This window comes from Myxocyprinus asiaticus, chromosome 21, assembly GCF_019703515.2.
Source record: "Myxocyprinus asiaticus isolate MX2 ecotype Aquarium Trade chromosome 21, UBuf_Myxa_2, whole genome shotgun sequence".
NCBI classification, from domain to species: domain Eukaryota; kingdom Metazoa; phylum Chordata; class Actinopteri; order Cypriniformes; family Catostomidae; genus Myxocyprinus; species Myxocyprinus asiaticus.
The window spans coordinates 15778613-15795021 of record NC_059364.1 but is presented as its reverse complement, the minus strand read 5'-3'; the positions used below and the strand labels follow the sequence as shown (position 1 = coordinate 15795021).

The 16409-nt window shown below is 38.9% G+C and overlaps 2 protein-coding genes across 4 annotated transcripts in view; one reads left to right on the top strand and one right to left on the bottom strand.

The window, feature by feature from the left end:
* dcdc2b (doublecortin domain containing 2B) overlaps positions 1-12752 on the top strand; it is a 21687-nt gene extending 8935 nt beyond the window's left edge. For 2 of the 3 annotated variants that reach the window (XM_051648484.1, XM_051648485.1), the window contains exons 3-13: positions 4113-4311; positions 4678-4735; positions 6509-6579; positions 9136-9267; positions 9607-9753; positions 9854-9893; positions 10037-10096; positions 11888-12059; positions 12201-12310; positions 12376-12441; positions 12539-12752. In XM_051648484.1, the coding sequence (XP_051504444.1) occupies positions 4113-4311; positions 4678-4735; positions 6509-6579; positions 9136-9267; positions 9607-9753; positions 9854-9893; positions 10037-10096; positions 11888-12059; positions 12201-12310; positions 12376-12441; positions 12539-12739 (1256 nt within the window). In that variant the 3' untranslated portion in view covers positions 12740-12752. Of the gene's footprint in view, positions 1-4112; positions 4312-4677; positions 4736-6508; positions 6580-9135; positions 9268-9606; positions 9754-9853; positions 9894-10036; positions 10097-11887; positions 12060-12200; positions 12311-12375; positions 12442-12538 lie in introns of those variants that run through there. The other variant, XM_051648486.1, reaches the window with a different exon arrangement.
* tmem234 (transmembrane protein 234) lies at positions 12710-16409 on the bottom strand. The gene is made up of 5 exons (XM_051648488.1): positions 16352-16409; positions 15857-16008; positions 15674-15740; positions 14590-14682; positions 12710-14511 (listed from the first exon to the last, which is right to left on the bottom strand). The coding sequence occupies exons 1-5, from the start codon at positions 16401-16403 to the stop codon at positions 14417-14419; spliced, it is 459 nt and encodes a 152-aa protein (XP_051504448.1). The 5' UTR covers positions 16404-16409; the 3' UTR covers positions 12710-14416.

The following is a 16409-nucleotide window of genomic DNA, read 5'->3' as shown; positions in this document are numbered from 1 at the left end:
CACAAAACATAAGACAAAACATGGGACGATGATGTCACGCTGTCAGACAAAAACCCAGACTGACAGAGTAACAGGACCATGACAATTTCAGGTTTATTCTCATTCACGTACACTATATTGCCAAAAGTATTCGCTCATCTGCCTTTAGACGCATATGAACTTAAGTGACATCCCATTCTTAATCCATAGGGTTTAATATGACGTCGGCCCACCCTTTGCAGCTATAACAGCTTCAACTCTTCTGGGAAGGCTTTCCACAAGGTTTAGGAGTGTGTTTATGGGAATTTTTGACCATTCTTCCAGAAGCGCATTTGTGAGGTCAGACACTGATGTTGGACGAGAAGGCCTGGCTCGCAGTCTTCGCACTAATTCATCCCAAAGGTGCTCTATCGGGTTGAGGTCAGGACTCTGTGCAGGCCAGTCAAGTTCTTCCACACCAAACTCGCTCATCAATGTCTTTATGGACCTTGCTTTGTGCACTGGTGTGCAGTCATGTTGGAACAGGAAGGGGCCATCCCCAAACTGTTCCCACAAAGTTGGGAGCATGGAATTGTCCAAAATCTCTTGGTATGCTGAAGCATTCAGAGTTCCTTTCACTGGAACTAAGGGGCCAAGCCCAGCTCCTGAAAAACAACCCCACACCATAATCCCCCCTCCACCAAACTTCACAGTTGGCACAATGCAGTCAGACAAGTACCGTTCTCCTGGCAACCGCCAAACCCAGACTTGTCCATCAGATTGCCAGATGGAGAAGCGTGATTCGTCACTCCAGAGAACGCATCTCCACTGCTCTAGAGTCCAGTGGCGGCGTGCTTTACACCACTGCATCCGACGCTTTGCATTGCACTTGGTGATGTATGGATTGGATGCAGCTGCTCGGCCATGGAAACCCATTCCATGAAGCTCTCTATGCACTGTTCTTGAGCTAATCTGAAGGCCACATAAACTTTGGAGGTCTGTAGCGATTGACTCTGCAGAAAGTTGGCGACCTCTGCGCACTATGCGCCTCAGCATCCGCTGACCCCGCTCTGTCATTTTATGTGGCCTACCACTTCGTGGCTGAGTTGCTGTCATTCCCAATCACTTCCACTTTGTTATAATACCACTGACAGTTGACTGTGGAACATTTAGTAGCGAGGAAATTTCACGACTGGACTTGTTGCACAGGTGGCATCCTATCACAGTACCATGCTGGAATTCACTGAGCTCCTGAGAGCGGCCCATTCTTTCACAAATGTTTGTAGAAGCAGTCTGCATGCCTAGGTGCTTCATTTTATACACCTGTGGCCATGGAAGTGATTGGAACACCTGAATTCAATTATTTGGATGGGTGAGCGAATACTTTTGGCAATATAGTATATGTATTTTGGCTATTAAGTTAACATACTGTACAAAACTAATATAATGCAATATCACAGAGGAGTAAATTTATCCTCTATGATATTTCAGCAATTATCCAGATATGGAATGAGATTATTAAGCAAACTGTTATCAACTCCTACATGCCAACTGAATTTAATAAGGCAAAAATAAACATTTCACACAGTGTTTAGTGAGAGATATGATTGATTCAAACACTAAAAGTGGTTGTTCTGTATATGTATTATTGTATTACAGTTGTAATAATAAAGTCTTAATTAGCATTATGGTTATTTAACATATTGAGATATTGTTATTAAGTAAACTGTAGCATTTGGTTACATTATGTTTTGTATTTTCTCATACCTTCTTTATATAGCATCCATCCCTTGCGCACTTTTGGCCTCTAGTGGGTAAGGCTTTTCAGACAGATAAATGGCAGCACAGGGCAAGGAAGTACAGTACAGCACCGTGAGCGAGAGTGTTACCTGCTAGGACAGTTTATTTTGAACAAGAGGGGTGAACGGTTACAGAATTTATTGCGGAAGTACAATACCGAACTGATGCGGATTGCGGAGAGCCTGTCTGTGCTTGCGATGATGCGAGGAACCGGATGGTGGAAAAAAAAAATAATGTTCAGCGAAGTCAAAAGAAGATCACAATGTATGTAATTGTAACTGTATCAGATATTATTATTTATTTATTTATTTTTAAATTTCTTCCCTTTTCTCCCCAATTTGGTATGCCCAATTCCCAATGTGCTCTAGGTCCTCGTGGTGGCGTAGTGACTCGCCTCAATCTGGGTGGTGGAGGACGAATCTCAATTGCCTCCGCATCTGAGACAGTCAATCCGCGCATCTTATCACGTGGCTTGTTGAGCGCATTAACGCAGAGACGTAGCGTGTGTGGAGGCTCACGCTATTCTCAGCGGCATCCACGCACAACTCACCACGCGCCCCACCGAGAGCGAGAACCACAATATAGCGACCATGAGGAGGTTAACCCAACGTGACTCTACCCACCCTAGCAACTGGGCCAATTGGTTGCTTAAGAAGCCTGACTGGAGTCACTCAGCACGCCCTGGATTCGAACTTGTGACTCCAGGTGTGGTAGTCAGCGTCTTTACTTGCTGAGCTACCCAGGACCCCCCATATCAGATATTATTAATAAAACCTCATATTTTGAATTTCGGGGATATTTTTGTCAATTTCGGTGGCATTTCTGCCTAGAGTCCCCGTTATTTTCCGACACTATTGGCATTGTATCTTTCTAAGGTATTTAAAAAGTTTGTTTTAGACATATAGTAGTAAACAAGATATCCCCACATATATGTCAAACTACATTGTGTTAATGTTTGACACAGTTAAAACATTGCCTACCTTAAAAACAAGTGAAGTGTAATCAGAGGTTAAACGTGTTCAGACTGTTCCCTCCTACCTGAATGAATGGCTCCTTTCCAGAATAAAATGAAATGTGCAGAAAATCACAGTATTACAGTTCTTGTATTGTGACAGGGCAGAAAGTCTTGGAGAAACTAGAGAAGAGAGGACACCGGCGGCAGTGTATGCAAGCTGCTGTGCTCATGATAGAGGTCTGCATGGGCCTTAAAATGAAACCCGACCCGTACCCGAGACCGTGTGGCCCAACCCTACCCGGCCCGAATGATACCGTCATTGATATGCCCGAACTTGAAATTGCTTACTATGTAATTTCTTCTCCTAGCAAGTACTGTTGCAATAGGCTGTATTTTATGTGAGCATATAGGCAACATTCGTAACAGTACTGATACAGTTAACATACACAGTTTTAACAAGGCACGGAGGGAAAAAAAGCATTGCCTTACTGTTTATTTGCTGAAACTTCACCTGGTGCAGTGCAGACCAATCTGGAATAATATGAAACAATGCAACAGTCCCCTCTATGCAGCCTGAACTTGTTTAGAATATTGAATCTTTGTGACAACTGCACTAAAAACAATCAACACGCAGCGCAAAGAATGAAACAGAGCGCAGGTGTCTCAACAAGCGTTTTTGAAAATTTGAAGTTCTTTTTAACTTGACATGGTGAGCGAGACGCGGTGCAAATGTCAAAGACATTCGTCCAGCATGTGTTTAAACAATGGGAAAACAGAACAGATGCGAGCAAAAACACATTCGGTGTGAACGGCCCCTAACTTGTCCATTCGCGCGTCTGTGAGTGAGAGCATGTGCGCGAAACAAGTTCGGTAAGCCTGTTTATTTTTTCATTAATACAAACCCGACCCGAACCCGAAACCCTACTTGGAAAAACTGACCCAAACCCAGCCCGAAACCCGTCGGGCCTGGGTCGGGTTGCAGACCTCTAGCTCATGATGCTGTGCCGTGTAGGACTCCGTCGTGCCGCGCACAGCGCGTTTTAGTTTATAAAAACATTTAGTGCTTATAACTTGCCGATTTCTTCTTCCCAAAAATTCAGAAATATTACATCTTTTTTTTTGTACTTTGTAATAACTAGCAAAGCTTAATTTTTTATCAACAAGTAAAAGTACTGTTATTTATTTATAAAAAAAAAAGTAGAAAAATGTGAAACATTTACTCAAGTACTGTAACGAGAGTAGTTTTCTTTCGTTACCTTCCACCTCTGGTGATGTGCAATATGGATGAGTTAACTATTGTATTCCGGACACTATCAAGACAAAAACAAAAAACATCTGAAGTTAAACTACATGTGTCTTATTTTACATGTGTGTGTATTTGAATGTTTTTCTGGATCAGGAAGGAGATTTGTTGTAAACCAGAGGCAAATCTCCACCATGGATGCTTTCCTTAATGACGTCACTCTCAATATTGGAGCTCCGCTGGCTGTTCGAAGTCTTTATACACCACGCTATGGCCACCGGGTTGTGGACCTCACTGACCTCCAGCAGGGGGCACAGTATGTGGCTGCAGGGTTTGAGCGGTTCAAGAAATTGGAGTAAGTGGGGAGTCATTAAAAATAAGTATAAACTATTATTATGCTCTCTATTCAGATTAGATGCTGAGATACATTATTCAATGCAAGAAACAAGTGTAAGTGCATACTGTAATTTCCCAGCAGATTCTAATGGAGAATCATCTTTTACAGAGTTAATTTGTCGAGAATTCATCTTAAATTGTGTTTATCATGTGAGGTTAATGGGTAAATTATATTGATTTATCACTCGACATGATTTCTGGTCCACACTCTGGAGAATACTGTGTCAACTCAAATTCAGAGTTATCTTAAACTTTATATTTTGAATTGAAAAAACACATGCAACAGATTTTGCTTGTTTTTTTCTGTCCATGTGTTTACTGTTAGTTATTTGAGTGCAGGACTGAAGAAAGCTCCAAAATCCAGAGCTGTGGAACGTGAACAGGTACATCTGTGAGAATTCATTACTGATTTTTGACCGTTTTTATTGGTAGAATGTTGAATTAATTTGATTAAGCTATTCATCAACATTTCACTGTTATCCGAAGTTAAGATGTTATATGTAATTAGGCATTAAAAATCATACCAGATACAGTCAGTGTGTCCTGTTTGTGTATTATGTGTTGTGTTTTGTTGCTGTGGATGCTTAGCTGAAGCCTATTTATTGTTCAGTGTGTGTCATAAATAGCGGAGTCGAGGGAGTATTGGGTGTGGTATTGTCCTTTCCAACAAAGGAAGGCAAGGGCAAACACGCAGTTAGTGATATCAGATTAGAGAGCTTGTTAGGGCATGTTTTAGTGCCTGACCCCTAAATGCTGCGCACAGCGCTGCAAAAACTGCTGTTGATAACCTTATGAGCAGCACAGACTGACTGCATTAACACACACACTCTGAGAAGAAATACTGAAGGAAAAAATTTTTCCCCCACTTGTAACCCCAAAAGTGAAACAGAGCTTTATAAATACATTATAGACTTTAGGATACTTACCGTGTTGTATTAAAATTAGAGCTGTCAGAATTATACACGTTAACACATGTGATTAATTAAAAAGGTTTAACGCTTTAATTTTTCTTAATCGCAATTAACACATTTACCGTTAATACAGCATAAACCAGCAAAAACATTGGTTGAAAGGGCAGAACCGTTGTAATGCATTGATGTGTCCACCTGGAGTCATTACGCTGACGCAAACTTCACAACACACACACACAACAGCGCTTCAGTGTCAGTGATAAAATGATGGAGAAAGGACCTCTTAATGCTGTTTGATGTACAAAACAAGCCCAGATGGGGCTTGTGATAGGCTGAAAAATACTTGATTTCTATGTAAGGCACGATTTAAATACCACAGAAGCACGTCAAGTCTTAACGTTTTTGTCTGCAAACGCTTTTCATGTGGAGTTCAAAGTGGTGCTTCAAGATTGCTGTAGGAAAGCGGACAGCCACAGTCTGCCGGCTGATTAATATTGTGAGGGATGAGAGTTTAAGAGATTTAATGCCCATTGCAATAAAACTGCAACCTATGGGGAGAATAGATTTTCAATTAGTCAAACTCCCACTTAGACTTTGGGAAACGTTTAATGTTACTTGAATTAATGCAATTTTAGTGCATTTCTATCTTTATACTGTGGAAGGCTTTTTTTGGAAAATTTTAATAAAGCATTATATTGTTACATATTGTTTTATTTTCTTTCCTCAGAAGGAAATAAATGCATTTTGACAAGAAAAGAAGTATATATAGTGTCAAATTTCAGCACTTTCAAAATCTGCAATTTATCGTGATTAATTGGGATTAAAAAAATTAATCGATTGACAGCACTATTTTAATTATACCATATAACTCTTCATCATGGGAAAATATGTCAAAGTTGGAAAAAAAAAAAACAACAAAAAAGTTGACATCCATGCTTTTGTGATGTGATCTATGCAAAAGTCATGTTCATCAGACAATAAAGAAGAGATCAAGTGATCCCAGTTGAATTTATCTTTATTAGAATAAGCAGATTGTTATGTCTAAAAGTTATTCATTGTAAACAACTTTAAAACAACTGCAATCTTTAGGTTAAGTAATTAATCCTTAACATTGTAACATAAGTGTAAATGTGTTGCTAAATATGCTGCAATTGACCAATCAGAATCAAGAATTTCAAAGAACCATGTAATAAACTTAAATAATACATATAATCATCAATAAATAATATAAACATCTTTCCACAGGCTAAAGCATTTGTCAGGCTTAATGTGTCAGCAAAATGGAGGAAAGTCATCACTCTACCCTGCATCATAAAGTGAGAGCTCAGACATATATACAGTTGTGCTCAAAATTTTGCATACCCTTGGAGAATTGGTAATATATGTACCATTTTTAAAGAAAACATGAGTGAGCAGGCAAAACACATTTCTTTTATTTCTTATGGGATTCATATTCAACTGTAGGTTATAACAGAATGGCACAATCATAAAACAAAACATGGCAACAAAGAAAAAAATGAAATGACCCCTGTTCAAAAGTCTGCATACCCTTAGTTCTTAATACTGTGTATTGCCCCATTTAGCATCAATGAGAGCATGCAGTCTTTTGTAATAGTTGTCTATGAGGCCCCAAATTCTTGCAGGTGGTATAGCTGCCCATTTGTCTTGGCAAAATGCCTCCAGGTCATGCAGAGTCTTTGGTCGTCTTGCATGAACCGCACGTTTGAGATCTCCCCAGAGTGGCTCGATGATATTAAGGTCAGGAGACTGTGATGGCCACTCCAGAACCTTCACCTTTTTCTGCTGTAACCACTGGAGGGTCAACTTGGCCTTGTGCTTAGGGTCATTGTCGTGCTGGAAAGTCCAAGAGCGTCCCATGAGCAGCTTTCGTGCAGAAGAATGCAAATTGTCTAACCCTAACCTTTTCTGATAACAAGGCCAAACATTCAAGGGTATGTAAACTTTTGATCAGGTCCATTTGGGTGATTTCTGTTATCATTATGATTTAAAAAGGAGCCAAACAACTATGTGATAATAAATGGCTTCATATGATCACTATCCTTAAATAAAAGACAGTTTTTATGCATGATCAGTCATATTTCCAAAATCAATGCCAAAATTTCACAATTTCTGCCAGGTTATGCAAACTTTTGAGCACAATTGTACATACAGGTGCATCTCAATAAATTAGAATGTCATGGAAAAGTTCATTTATTTCAGTAATTCAACTCAAATTGTGAAACTCGTGTATTAAATAAATTCAGTGCACACAGACTGAAGTAGTTTAAGTCTTTGGTTCTTTTAATTGTGATGATTTTGGCTCACATTTAACAAAAACCCACCAATTCACTATCTCAAAAATTAGAATACATCATAAGACCAATAAAAAAAAACATTTCTAGTGAATTGTTGGCCTTCTGGAAAGTATGTTCATTTACTGTATATGTACTCAATACTTGGTAGAGGCTCCTTTTGCTTTAATTACTGCCTCAATTCGGCATGGCATGGAGGTGATCAGTTTGTGGCACTGCTGAGGTGGTATGGAAGCCCAGGTTTCTTTGACAGTGGCCTTCAGCTCATCTGCATTTTTTGGTCTCTTGTTTCTCATTTTCCTCTTGACAATACCCCATAGATTCTCTATGGGGTTCAGGTCTGGTGAGTTTGCTGGCCAGTCAAGCACACCAACACCATGGTCATTTAACCAACTTTTGGTGCTTTTGGCAGTGTGGGCAGGTGCCAAATCCTGCTGGAAAATGAAATCAGCATCTTTAAAAAGCTGGTCAGCAGAAGGAAGCATGAAGTGCTCCAAAATTTTTTGGTAAACGGGTGCAGTGACTTTGGTTTTCAAAAAACACAATGGACCAACACCAGCAGATGACATTGCACCCCAAATCATCACAGACTGTGGAAACTTAACACTGGACTTCAAGCAACTTGGGCTATGAGCTTCTCCACCCTTCCTCCAGACTCTAGGACCTTGGTTTCCAAATGAAATACAAAACTTGCTCTCATCTGAAAAGAGGACTTTGGACCACTGGGCAACAGTCCAGTTCTTCTCCTTAGCCCAGGTAAGACACCTCTGATGTTGTCTGTAGTTCAGGAGTGGCTTAACAAGAGGAATACAACAACTGTAGCCAAATTCCTTGACATGTCTGTGTGTGGTGGCTCTTGATGCCTTGACCCCAGCCTCAGTCAATTCCTTGTGAAGTTCACCCAAATTCTTGAATCGATTTTGCTTGACAATCCTCATAAGGCTGCGGTTCTCTTGGTTGGTTGTGCATCTTTTTCTTCCACACTTTTTCCTTCCACTCAACTTTCAGTTAACATGCTTGGATACAGCACTCTGTGGACAGCCAGCTTCTTTGGCAATGAATGTTTGTGGCTTACCCTCCTTGTGAAGGGTGTCAATGATTGTCTTCTGGACAACTGTCAGATCAGCAGTCTTCCCCATGATTGTGTAGCCTAGTGAACCAAACTGAGAGACCATTTTGAAGGCTCAGGAAACCTTTGCAGGTGTTTTGAGTTGATTAGCTGATTGGCATGTCACCATATTCTAATTTTTTGAGATAGTGAATTGGTGGGTTTTTGTTAAATGTGAGCCAAAATCATCACAATTAAAAGAACCAAAGACTTAAACTACTTCAGTCTGTGTGCACTGAATTTATTTAATACACGAGTTTCACAATTTGAGTTGAATTACTGAAATAAATGAACTTTTCCATGACATTCTAATTTATTGAGATGCACCTGTATGTATATATTCTTTTCCTGTGTAAAAACAGATTACCTTTACAGTTTACTTTCACAGAAATCAACACTTGTTCTACAAACTCTTTCCCCCTTTTTTCTCTGTCTCTCTCATGTTTCTGTAGTGTATTTAGAAATGGGGACATCATGAGTTCTGCCATGCGTCTGATCATTCCCCGCCACATGCAGAAAAATCTAGAGCAAATCCTGAGCCTCATTTCGGAAAAAGCCATGCTTCGCACAGGAGCCGTTCGCAGGTAAAACATACATCAATCACACATACTATACATGACCTAAAATATGTAGACACACAAATACAACACTCATATATGCTTGTAGACAATCAATTTCAAAACTATGGGCAGTAATAGGGAGACCTCCGTTAGCTGCCATAGTAGCTTCCACTCTTCTGGAAAGGCTTTCCATTAGATGGAAACATGGCTTCAGGGATTTGTTCCCGTTCAAACACAAGGGCATCAGTGAGGTCAGACAGATGTTGGGCATTGGTGTCTGAGCAGCTGAGCTGTTTAGGAACCAACTCATTTTGGTTTTATCAGCCTTCCTTTCCTACTAACATTTCACCATTAACCTCATAGACTTTGTACTCTGGAAGGAATAACAGTGACCTCCACAGAGCAGCTGGAAAGTGGGCAGTGCTATGTTGCAGTAGGAACAGAAAGGTTCAAGAAACTTCCATATGTTGAGATTCTCCTGAACAAAGCAACAGGGAGCAGTGCGGACAGGTGATGATAGAGGTTAATTGGGATGAACAATAAGGTCATTGTTATATATATAAATCTAAATTAAACCACATTAAACATCATCTTTCTGTCTTAACCATAGACACTACATAGGGGACAGAGGATTACAGAGAAGAATTGAGGTACTACTGACGCTTATTTTATTTTTTATTCATAGGGTAAAATCATTGAAGTTTTATGTTCTGAAATAGAGATGTTCTATTAGACAGAATTGTTTAATGTTCTACTGGAGTTCTTTATTTTCTGTTGTGATAATGTCACTTAGAGTAGGAAGGTGTTTCCTCAGGACAGCCACAGTGATTCCACCCTCCTGGATTCACCAGAGGTAAAAACCAAACACTCAGTCCCAATGTTTATTTTCACATGTATTTTTTTTTTTTTTTTCAAAAATAATAAATGCATTACCTGCTAATTTACTTAGATGATACAGTACGCTTTACTGATTGTAGCTCTGTTAAAACATGTATAGTGGCTATAGAAAATCTTCATACCCCTACACAAATCACTTTTTTGCCTTACAGCCTGAAATCAAAAAATATTTTTTACAGCTTTATTTACAAATTGTGCCTTACAGCATTCAAGTAACGAAAAAAATGGCAACAGTTCCAAAAATTTATAAAAGATGAAAAACTAGGATAACAAGGTTTGAAAAGTGATCATACCCCTGGATTTAATACTTCGTAGAGCTACCTTTCGCTGTAATGATATTTGGATATGTCTCTACTAGCTTCGTGCACCTACATTGGGGAATATTTGCCCATTCTTCCTTGCAGAATTGTTCAAGTCCATCAAACTGTGGGGTGAGTGGCGATGGACTGCTTTCTTCAAATCCATCCACAGGTTTTCTATTGGATTTAGGTCAGGGATTTGACTTGGCCACTCAAGGACTTTGAACTTCCTATAGCCACTACTGCGTTGTTGTATTTTTCTCAGTGTATTTAGGGTCATTGTTGTGCTGAAAGTTGCATCACCTGCCCATCTTCAGTTGTTGAACAGAGGGCCACAGATTTTCCTCAAGAATTTGGGTGTATATGGCAGCATCCATTTTCCCTTCAGTCCTGACCAATTGCCCAGTCCCTGCTGAAGAGAAACACCCCCACAACATAATGTAAAGGTATGGTATGTTCTGGATGGTGTGCTGTGTTTCTTTTTCTCCAAATATAGCGCTTGGAGTTCAGTCCAAAAAGTTTCATTTTTGTCTCATCTGATTATGGAGGATTTTAATGCCATGTGACAAAACACAAAAGGTTTTATGGTCAGATCAGACAAAAAGTTTACTTTTTGGACTGAACTCCAAGCGTTGCTTTTGGAGAAAACCAAACACAGCACACCAGCCAGAACATACCATACATGGTGGTGGCAACATTATGTGGCGGTGTTTCTCTTCAGCAGGAACTGGGCTATTGGTCAGGATTGAAAGGAAAATAGTTGCTGCAGTGTACACCCAAATTCTTGAAGAAAATCTGTGGCCCTCTGCTCAACAACTGAAGATGGGCATGTGGTTCACCTTTCAGCACGACAATGACCTAAACACAGAGCCAAAAAAACAAAACAATGCAGTGGCTTAAGGATTGGAAGTTCAAAGTCCTTGAGTACCTAAGTCAGAGCCCTGATCTAATTCTTCTAAATTCCCTTACCTAAATTCACTATATTTGAAGAAAACCAAACACCCAGTAATCCACCCAGAACATACCATACTGTGAAGCACCACCAAAAAAACAACAGTGGCTTAAGGTTAGGAAGGTCAAAGTCCTTAAGTCAGAACCCTGACTAAAATCCAATAGAATACCTGTGGATGGACTTGAAGAGAGCAGTAGAGACATATCCAAACAGAATGATGGCTGTTGTTAAAGTGAAATGTAGCTCTACGAAGTATAAAATCCAGAGGTATGATCACTTTTCAAACCCTAAAGGGGAATGATTTTCTATTGGCACTGAATTTCCTTTTAAAGGAGGCTCTCTATTCATACTCTCACTTACAGTACATGTTATAACATGTTCCATAGCTTTTCCATAACCCTTCAGTAAGGCTTCAGACCTTTGATACACAATATTCAACCTAACACAATCATTCTGCAAACATTCTGTGTGATTCTTGAGTAATGTGCGCTTTCAGAGGGAGGGCAGGCGTGTGAAGTCCACAGGAGATGAGGTCGAGAACGAGAGCTCTCCTCAGCCTGTTAAGAGGAGGGTAAGGAAAGGGGAGAGAGAGAATTCTGTTTTCTTTGCCAAACCTGTTAGAGTCCGCAGACACCCTTCAACACACCGACCTCCACTGCCAACAACAGGTGAATTTGGCTACACTCAAACTGTTTGTGTTTCAGACCAGAAAAGTGTGTAAAGGTGCTGTATACATGACTTTCATTGTACATGTGTGCATTATGTATGCAAACCTAACACAGAGTTATCTGTGTACATGTGTGTGTTAGAAGAGCCCAGTGTGTTTAAGGTCTCTGAGAGCAGGATGAGGCTGGAGGTTCAAGGTGCAGAGGAGGTCGCAGAGGATGAAAACACAGCTGTTGAGCTCCCCATTGACCAGGTAGTCCTCTCCTCTACAGCAAGTTAACTAAAATAAAATAAACTAATACTTGTTTATAATTTCAGAGAAAAGCAGAAATTGTGGATGAGGAGCTTCCTGAAAAGGATCTTTTTGACACAGATGTAAATCATGTGAGTGTGTGAAATGCATGTTTGAAGATTAAACGTACATCATGACCCAATATAGGTGACAATGCAATGAAGTAACCTTCTATTTAATCCATTCCAGATGCATACACCTAAACAACACACACCACCACCTGATCTTTCCAGTGAGAAGAGAGAGAGAGAGCTCACAGTGTCTGAGAGAGAGACACAGAAGGGATATATGTCCAAAAAAGAGTCTCAGCATGATACAAACAAACATGACCGGGTGAAACACGATGCATTCAATATTCCCTTTTTTTTTAAATTATTTTATTTATTGTAGTTTTATGTTAAAATTTGTGTTTTCAGTTAGGCTTACATGAAACAGAATCAGCTTAGAATTCATTATTATAGCATTATCTAATCAAATCATGCAGATTTTTTATAAACTGTTTGGCATCTATAATAGTAAAAGCATTCGTAATCTGAGGGACTTTTGTTTTATTTCCAATTAGGAGTCAGTCACACAACATTCCAGATCATCATCATCATCACCACCCAAGGTCACTGAGGACACACAGCATGAAACCTGATAGTGTATGATCCATAGACATTAAGTTTAAAAAACAATGCAAATGATACTACTGTATATAGAAAATTGCTTTCCCTATTACAGTAGAGCAATTTGCATCACAGGCCTGGTGAGATAGCAGTTAAACCTTCAGGATTATTTTTGTGTTTGTTAACACACACTGTCAATCAATTAAGACACAACTCTAATGTCTTTCTCAGTCCTATGTTTTTTCTGACAATTTGTTGAAATGTCATCAACGTTTTGTCAGCTGTAGCGATAATAAGTGATATTGATTATATAGTCCAATATTGGAATGTCACAGATAGGAGCAATTAGATGTTGCTACCCTATCATACTTGTATATTTTTCATTTCTAAGACTTGCATGTCAACATTAACCATCTAAACACCTTGTGTTGCTCTTTGTATGTGTTTATCAGACTGGGGGTTCCCATGAGGAACAGACAGACGGGGTTCCTTAGCAACCTATCCAGGCTGGATATGATGCAGGACCTTAAAGAGACACTCCTCCCCTCCTACACACATGCTCTGACCATGAAAATTGGCTTTTTTAAACATTTTGGTGATAAATTGCAGATAAAATCAGGTTATAACCTGCAAAGTAGTAACAATTATTATCACATGCAGAAACTCACATATAGGATTTTGTATTATTACTTCAGTTTAACAAAATATGACTTCTGAATGTAAATGACATTTAAAATAAAAGTATTTAAGTAAACGCATTATTAACACTTCTTATTAAATTAACTTAAAAGGAATAGTTCACCCAAACATTACAATTTTCTCATCATTTACTCACCCTCAGATGTGTATGTGTTTCTTCTGCTGAACACAAATGAAGATTTTTAGAAGAATATTTCAGCTCTGTAGGTCCATACAATGCAAGTGACTGGGTGCCAAAATTTAGAAGCTCAGAAAATCACAAAGGCAGCATAAAAGTAATCCATAAAACTCCAGTGGTAAAACCCATATCTTCAGAAGTGGTATAATAGGTGTGGATGAGAAACACATCAATATGCAAGTCAATTTTTGCTAGAAATTTTCTCCCTGCCCAGTAGGGGGCATATGCATGAAGAACATGAATTCATTTTTGGGTGAACTATCCCTTTAATAATACAATATGAATAAGTATTTTGTAAGTTCCACAATCCACATACACTTAAAAGTGACACTTCACAGTCTGTGGTAAAAGCAATTAAAGTGCAAAACATTAGTTGATAGCTGTATAAGTACATCTGCAAAGTCTCCTTAAAGACACAAGCAACCTATTTCCCTTCTTAGTCCACGAGTTCACGGCACATATTGAAAATGCAGCAGCATAGACACTGTGTGTGTAACAACATGGCCAGATCCGTAGTCCAGAGTTTAAGCCCAGCTTTCTCTACATTCACTGTCCAGTCCAGCAGTATGTTTTAGTTGTCACTTATGTTGTGGAGCCCATGCTGTCTGTCTCAGACACAGAACTCAGCACACACACAGTCACCCCAGACATGATGAGTAACATACCAAGCACAGCTCCTACACAGAGTGAGAGAGTAAAACACTTGTGCCATTACAGAAAGAGTAAAAGATGTAATTAACACTGAAGATACTTACTCTTTCCTCCAAACTCTTCTCCCAGCAATTTACCCATTAGCAGTGTGAACAGAAACGTGAGGGAATTCACCACAGGCACGGCCAGAGACAGATCTACAAAGTAAAGCATACAAGAGCAGTTTAAAACTAAACATTAGAATAACTCACTATTAGGGCTGGGTATTGCCAGCCACCTCACGATATGATACATATTGCGATACACATCACGATCCGATAACTCGCGATACATCATTATATTATGGTTTGATTTAGCTTTTAATTTCAATTAATCTGGGTATAGTTCAGTTATAATGTCCATTTTGCTTACATACAGTATGAAAGAAATTCTCTTTCAGCTAATGCTGTTATTCATTATACAGGGGACCTTATAACTTGTTAAATTACAGATATAAATTTTATTTTATCATTAGTTTTTCATATTAGCGATCCAAATGCATGAGAGAGGTCCAGCATGTATGTTCGTAAGAGAAACTGAATCCTACAGGATCAGTTTGTCTCTTTCGTGCCTCGTAGACGCATCTCTGACTGCACTGAAAATATCACGATACACCACGATACATGTATCTAAGTATCGGTAGAATATTGTGTGCAGTGTATACTGTATACTTAGAATAATGTGCAGTGTATACTGCCTACTATTTTTTAATTAAATTTTATAGTATGTGAAACATAATGCAATATGCTATGATAAACGTTTAAAACAAAAGTATGCTACAGTTGTTGTCACATCACCTCTCTACATTTGTCATGTCACATTATATTTTTAACTCCGTGAGAGGCATCCAGATATCACTGTGTACATAAAAATGTTTATTTTACATTTTTAATCAAATTTTGTGTAAAGTTGAGTGCAAAAGTTGTATTGTGGGATACAGTATTCCAAGCGTATGCTCTGTTGTATACTAATTTTGACAAATGTAGCAGATCATCCGGGATGTGTATTCCATCCTCATAGAAAATGTAAATACTGTGCAGAGTATGCATACTATATACTGTAGCAACAACAAGAGTAGTATGGCAATATGTTATTCTGAACATAGCCTGAAAGTACCTAACAACTTGCAGAGGAAAGAACATATCTCACCTGTAGAAGCGAGAGTGAAATAAAACACTAATGATCCACTTTGGTTCAACAGGAATGGCACCAGATACTATTAAAATATATAAAATACAGTAATATATAAAACCCCAACAACCATGAGCACCAGAGCATACATATATCATATATTTCTTAGTATGCATGCATACAATTATAAGAAATACACACCCTGAGGTTGAGAAAAAGGAATTTGACTTCTCCCAGAAACTGAAGGAGCTTGCTTCCCCTCCGTACCTGTTCAATTCCCTCTGTGCCTTTTTTCAAGAATGGGTTTGTGCCTCCCCATAAGATCGCGACTAACAACAGACAAAACACCTCACCTGGAAATACAATTTATTATAAAAGACAATTCGACAAAAAAGCAGAAATCAACGTTATTAAACAATGACGCACCATGAAGATTTTACATAGATCTGCACATTAATTTATAACCAATCATTCGCTTTACTCACCTCAGTAAAAAAACACAGAAATTGTGTATTTGTGAGATGCAAAACCGATTAATTTGCTCTATGCGTGTAAAGCATTACTTAACTCGAAATAAAGTCAGCGAGCTCTACGATTTATCTTCAACAGTGCATATAAATAATTTATAGACAAAGGTAGACACATTAACGACGTTGGACTTTGAAAAAAATATATATATATACATGCGAGTCTTACCTGTTGACACCATTTCCGCAACATACAGTGGTGTACAGTAGCGCATGCGCATATTGTC

What these genes read in the sequence shown, in the direction of transcription:
- tmem234 (XM_051648488.1), bottom strand. Translation starts at nt 16,403, where the DNA reads ATGCGCATGCGCTACTGTACACCACTGTATGTTGCGGAAATGGTGTCA. An exon ending in TGCGGAAATGGTGTCAACAG is followed by an intron (nt 16,009 to 16,351) that starts GTAAGACTCGCA and finishes TTGTATTTCCAG; the next exon opens with GTGAGGTGTTTTGTCTGTTG. An exon ending in TTTCACTCTCGCTTCTACAG is followed by an intron (nt 14,683 to 15,673) that starts GTGAGATATGTT and finishes TTTACTTTGTAG; the next exon opens with ATCTGTCTCTGGCCGTGCCT.